The following is a 6,302-nucleotide window of genomic DNA, read 5'->3' on the forward strand; positions in this document are numbered from 1 at the left end:
ATTTGGCCAAGCCTGAAAAGGACTGTCCCCAGTGCTCAGATGTTGGGGACACAGTAGAAATTAAGACAGTCCTGGTCCCAGGCTCAGTCCAATGGGCAAGACAAACCTGTCAGCAGGCCGTGACAACTGAGTGTTACCAGGGCGGCATGGGGGAGTGCTCCCAGGGCTCTGGGGAAGGCCGGAGGGGGTGCTTTACTCGTCCACTGGGACCGGGCTCCTGCTCTGTGCCTGGTCACACTGGAGCTACAGCAGTCCCCAAGACAGCCCGGCTCCTCAGGGTCCCAAACTGAGAACAGCGGGGCCTCTCACCTGCTTCTCCAATGCAGGTTTCAACCGCAGTGGAGGTGGTGGCTACAACCAGAACCGCTGGGGTAACAACAGCCGGGATAACAACAACTCCAACACCCGAGGCAGCTACAACCGGGCTCCCCAGCAACAGCCGCCGCCGCAGCCGCCGCCCCCGCAGCCGCCGCCGCAGCAGCCTCCACCGCCACCCAGCTACAGCCCTGCTCGCAACCCCCCGGGGGCCGGCAGCTACACGAAGAGCAGCAGCCTCCCTGGCTCGAGCGCCAGTACCAGCACCCCTCCTGTCAGCAGCTACAGCCCTCCACAGGTGAGAGGATAAGCGTGCGTGCGTGCATGTGTGTGTGAACAGGTGAGAGGAGGTGGGTCCAGGGAGATCACCAACAGGTGCTCCAGCCACAGGTCTTCACTCTTACCTCCAGCCCTGCCCTTTCTGCCTTCCCTGCCAGTGCTTTTGGCTTAGACAGACCCTAGATATTCCCAGATGCCTTCCAGACCCAGAGTAAATCGGGGACCTACCTGTTCTGTCGTCCCTCTCAGGGCGGGCTGTATGTGTTGGTCCCACAAGCAAGTACATTTCTCTTGGCTGCGTTCTCTGGGCTGTGTCACTGGCCTCGCTGAATCCCCAAGAAAGCACTCAATTGGAGTTACCCCTTCAACCTAGGCTTGAAGGGGCTGATCCCCTTGTCTTCGGGATGTAGGGACAGACTCTGAGGTTGATGAGGACTTGACCTCTGCCCTGAGAGCTTCACTGCGGAGCAGCTCCAGGCTCGGTTTGAGTTCTCAGAGAGCCAGTACTCAGCTCTGGTACGCACAGGCCCCTTAACCAGAGCAGTCCCCATTTGCTGTGCACCTTCCACGCTCCAGGCCTGGAGGCAGCTGCCAGGAGACACAGATGAACGGTTCTAGTCCTGGTCTAACCAGAATATTTCCTAGAACAGGAGTTGGGCAGACACAAATTCAAACCCCAGCCCCACAGCGTTCTGGTTTTGTGACCTTGGACAAACAGCTTCACCTCTTGGGACCTCGTTTTCCTCATAAAGGACTAGAGTTAGTAGTAGAACTCACTTCCAAGGTTTGTTGTGAGGGGAAGATGACATCATAGCTTTGCAGGTAAGGCTCTGGAACTAGGCGGACCTGGGGGTAAGTCACAGCTCTGCCACTTTACCTGTGTGGCTTGGGCCTAGTGACTTCACCTCCCTGAGCCTCACCTTCCTTCTCTGTAAAACGAAGCCAATGGAGCCTGCCTCAGAGAGTTGATGGGGGGATTAGGGGAGTTAAGGATCCAGTCTGGATGTGGGAAGCACTTAGGAAATTGCCACTACTGTTTTTCTTAGGAGGTCTTCCTGTAACAAATACCACCATTTATTGTGCCCAGTGGATGGTGCACGTAAGCTTCATGAATACGCAAGGCAATCCAAAGGGGTGGGTCCGTTGTAATTCTCATTTTACAGAAAAAAAAAAAAACCCTGGGATTTCAAGAGATGCTGTGTGCCTTGCTCCCCCAGGGTCTCAGAGCTGGGATTAGAGTCCAGAATGTAGCTCTTGATCCTACCCTGTCCTGCCATGTCACAGAGCTGACCCACCTCCTTCTCAGCCCTGAAACAGCCTCCACCAGGGAAGTTCCTTTGTGGACCCACTGCTCACAAAGGCCCTTCCTCCATCCCAGCTGAGCTGGCTATTTCACAGAGACCTGTTTTTTTCCCTCCACTTTCCAGCCGAGTTACAGCCAGCCACCTCCCTACAACCAGGGAGGTTACAGCCAGGGCTACACAGCTCCACCACCTCCACCTCCGCCACCACCTGCCTACAACTATGGGAGCTACGGCGGCTACAACCCAGCCCCTTACACCCCTCCGCCGCCCCCCACCGCACAGACCTACCCTCAGCCCAGCTATAACCAGTACCAACAGGTGAGTGCCAGAAGCAGAGGGGGGGAGAATGGGGAGACTTGTAGGGGCCCCACAGGGATGTGTATTCCCAGACCCGTGTCCCTGCTTATCCCTAAAAGGTTGGGCAGCCCTCCGGCCTTGGGCTGGTGTGCACCTAGTACAGTATAGCCATGCCGTTTGTTGAACACTTCTACGCTGGCTGCTAAGTAACTGCCGTCCTAGTTCCTCTCCCCAGTGCAGCAAGCGGAGTGCTCAGCGGGGGCCTCAAACCCTGCTTCAGCGCCATGGCCAGTGTCCATTCTGATTGGTTGATGCTGGCCCCATACCTGTTTTTGAGTATTTTGAACATGGTATCTAGCTATACCTGAAAGGGCATTAGGTTGGCAAGCCAGGAGACCTGGGCTTCAGTCTCTAACTGCCCACCCATGTGACATCAGCTCATTCACTTATCCTCCCAAGGTACCTTGATTTCTCTGTCAGACCTATGTGTTGACTGTCATCACCGTACCCATCTCCACCATGGGTGAGGGTCGCGTCAGGGGAGAAGCCAGATGTGGGTCTGGATGAACGACAACCTGGTGCTCTTGGTTTCTCTCTCCCCAGTATGCCCAGCAGTGGAACCAGTACTATCAGAACCAGGGCCAGTGGCCGCCGTACTACGGGAACTACGACTACGGGGGCTACTCCGGGAACACTCAGGGGGGCACAAGCACACAGTAGCCAGTGTGTCCTGGAGGCCCCTGCCGGCTTCCTCCACCAGCGCCCACCTTGGCCCCCCTTGTCCACCCCCACCGGGTCACGTGGTGCTGGGGGACGGGTCCTCCCAGGGCTGCCTCCCCTCCAAGGGGCTCTTCCCCCACACAGGGCCGGGCATTTTCCTCCGGATTCAAACAGGCAACAATGACCATTTATTTTGTTTGTCCCGCCACCCCCCTCCTCTTCCTCTTCCTCCCTTCCTCCTTTTTGACTAAAGACCCCCCCTCCCTTGGTCATACAGTGAGGCTACAGGGCTGTGGGGAGGGCCCCTTCCTGTCCTCTGGTCCCAGCCCTGCTCCAGCCCCTCAGCTTCCCAGATTCTCATGCAGTTGGTTGTAAATTCTTCCAGGAGCTGTTTTACTGTCTGCTTTTCAGGATTTAAAAAAAAAAATCAAAAACTTAAAAACACACACAAGTTTAAAAAAGCAAAATGCAGAAGGAGGAAGAAGCGACATATTTTTTTGGTAATTATGCTTTTTTTTTTAATTTTTAGAATTTGTCCCTTTTTACTGTGGGTCGGCTGTTGATACTTCATCAGGATAACCATTTCTTTGCTGAGTTCAGGTGACCGAGGAAGAGCCACACCCTCAAAACAAAACACACACAAAACAAAACCACAGAATCATCTTTAACCTAACTTTTTATACAATGTCTCAGTTTCCCGTAACTTTGCACACAAGCTTCTGTGTTGCGTTGAATTGTACCTGCCTTTTGTATTTGGAGAGAGTGTGACTATTGAACTTGAAACCTTTTATTCCGGGCGTCTTGGTAGTTTCTGGTGGGATTAATCGGGTGAGAGGGAAGAAGGGAGTTGGGGGGCTCCTTCCTTTCAGAACGTGAATTTTCTCCCACTGCCTCCTCTCCAAAGGTCTCCCAGGTGCCAGACCTAAAGGTTTTTCCTACAGTGATCCTCTGATTATTTTTACTTCCCCTTGACCCATATGTTTTAACAGGACTTTAACAAACTGCACTTATTAAGAAATGTGTTTGCCCTGTTTTGTTTTGTTTTTGTTTTGTTTCAATAAATGACATGGCACCTCCTAGCAGGAAGGAAGCAAGGTTTCAACCCTGAAGTGTTACTGCAGTTGGCCTTTAATTGGGGTGGGGGCCTTTTCAAGGGGACATTATTTACTCATTAAACACTGATTGTGGGATTTGTGTGCCTGTCCCCATTTTTGGTGCTGGGGATGCCCCCTTAAACCTGGGGTCCTCAGTTTAAAATCCACTAGTTCATTTTTAACGTGGTTCTCTGGTCTCTGCCCTTTCCAGTCCACCCACAGTCCCAAATCCCTCCCGGCATTTGTGAGTAGAAAAGGATGGAACAAGTCCCTAGGCAGAGAGCAAGCAAGGTAGGGTGATGGTTGGAGACTAGGGCTGGACTGTTGGGGTCATCCCTTGGTGTGACTGCCCATCCACATTAGGCCTGGCCTGTGTGCTGGGCTTAGGATGGTTCTTGACCGTGCTCCTGGATCCAGGCTAGTGGGGATTCCAGGAGCTGCTTTATCCAGCCAGTAAGTGTTAGGTACTTGCTCTGTTTCTTACCCACACTCACTCTGGACAGTGCTGAGGAGGACACAGCATGACCAGGGCAGTCCTGGACCCTGCCCTCATGGGGCTCTCAGTCCAGAGGTAACACGGACCTGTCATGGAATGGTGACAGCGCCAAGGTCAGCTGTGAGAGCTTGGGGTGGGGGTGGGGTTGAGGTGAGGGCCTCATGGAGAAGGGAAATTTTTCAAAGATAGGAATGAGCTGGGATAAAAGACTTTCTGATTGCATCCCCACAGCCTATCCTCCTTCCCCAGCAACTTGAGTCATTTCTTCAATCCCCTTAGGCATGCTGTGCTCCTGGCCCCTTGTGAGGGACAAGGCTGGAGCACAGGAGTGGCCAGTTCAGCTCCATCTCTTCCCTCACAGGAACTGTCTCAGAGCCTTGTGAAGGGAACACAGGCTACAAAACAGGGAGGAGGAAGGTTGACTACTTTTGAGGTCAGATGCGAGGCATCTGAGCATGAGGTGGAGCCAAGGTTGATGGCTAGTTGGGCTAAAGGGAATCCTAGAGTGGCCTCTCCCTACTGAGGGAGGGCCTCAGGCCCTCTAGGCTGGGAAGTCCCCTTCCCTGCAGGTCCATGTGTTGGGCAACAGTGCCCTCTGCTGGCCTCCCCTGGCAATATGTCTAAGTGTAGTCAGTCCCCATCTAACCCAAGTGACAAATGAGCCACTTTCCTCCAGATCCCTTATCCTGGGAATGCAAGTGGGAAGTTATTCCTCTGCCTTTGGCCTTATTATCTGGGTTACTGCATCAGCCTTCTCACAGATCTCTCTGACCTCCAGTCCCTTACCCTGATACCCCCCTGCTCGCTCCCCACAGGATAAAGGAGCTCAAGCTACTTAATATGGCTTACAGGCTCCACATGCCTGGCCCCTGGTGACCTCACTGGCATTACCTTTTACCACTCCCCTTTCAAACTTAAGATCACTAGTTTGTTCTAGGGGAATCACAAATCCCTTTTAGAATCTAAATGCCATGAACTTATGCCTTGGAAATACATACGTACGTGGAATTTTGCATAAAGATTTGTGAGGTTTTCCAATCCTTGCAGCCCGATCATGACCTTCAAGTTAGAACTCCTTTCCTATTCCCTGGCCGTACAGAAGCAACCAGAACTATTGATGTCTGCCTTCCTCTCCGGGGGTTTGCCTTGCCCATCCTCCTATATGAGACCCTTCTCTACCTCCCTCTTATCCTGATTCCTGATTTTTCTGGTCTCAGTTTGGGTGTCCTTTACTCTCAGAAAAGAACCTTCCCTGGGCCCTCCAGGCTGGGGTGGGCAGCTCCCTTAGCTGGACCTCTGGGTCCATCAGCCCTGCCCACTCGGCACTGGTAACACTTGAATGTGAGTCCCTACCCGTCACCTAGGGCAAATCAGGACCAAAGTCTCTCCACACCTGAAGATTCTTCAGGTCCTCGGAGCACAAAGTGGGAAGTTGAGTCTCTGATCTCACCACCTATCTCATGCTAAGCAGGGACTGGGTGTGGTGACAGAAGCAAGCGACAAGGCTTAGTAAATATTCTTGAGGTGGTGAAGAAATAAGACGGGGGTCTAAACCAGAGCCCAAGCCCTCAGAGGCCCTGGAGGGTGGTCATTCAAACCATTCATCCCCAAATTAAGCATGCTGGGCTCGAGTCACAGCAGTGCACAGGGTGAACAAGCCTTCCCTCCTGATAGTCCAATTTCGTAGCTGTTCAGATTGCGGGGGTGCGGCGTGCCGGAAGGATCTATCTGACCCTGGCGCCCTTTTCCTGCCTGGGGTGGGCGGGGCCGGGCGGAAGCACGCATGCGCATAGGAAA

The 6,302-nt window shown here is 53.3% G+C and overlaps 1 protein-coding gene across 7 annotated transcripts in view; it reads left to right on the forward strand.

Annotated features, from left to right (window-relative positions):
* HNRNPUL1 (heterogeneous nuclear ribonucleoprotein U like 1) overlaps positions 1 to 4,024 on the forward strand; it is a 35,350-nt gene extending 31,326 nt beyond the window's left edge. For all 7 annotated transcript variants that reach the window (XM_082367513.1, XM_082367516.1, XM_082367510.1 and 4 more), the window contains exons 13-15: positions 327 to 613; positions 2,022 to 2,216; positions 2,799 to 4,024. In XM_082367513.1, the coding sequence (XP_082223639.1) occupies positions 327 to 613; positions 2,022 to 2,216; positions 2,799 to 2,915 (599 nt within the window). In that variant the 3' untranslated portion in view covers positions 2,916 to 4,024. The remainder of the gene's footprint in view (positions 1 to 326; positions 614 to 2,021; positions 2,217 to 2,798) is intronic.
* The last annotated feature ends 2,278 nt before the right edge of the window (positions 4,025 to 6,302 follow it).

Source organism: Balaenoptera borealis (genome assembly GCF_965194805.1).
Source record: "Balaenoptera borealis genome assembly, chromosome: 19".
In the NCBI taxonomy this organism is placed as follows: Eukaryota; Metazoa; Chordata; class Mammalia; order Artiodactyla; family Balaenopteridae; genus Balaenoptera; species Balaenoptera borealis.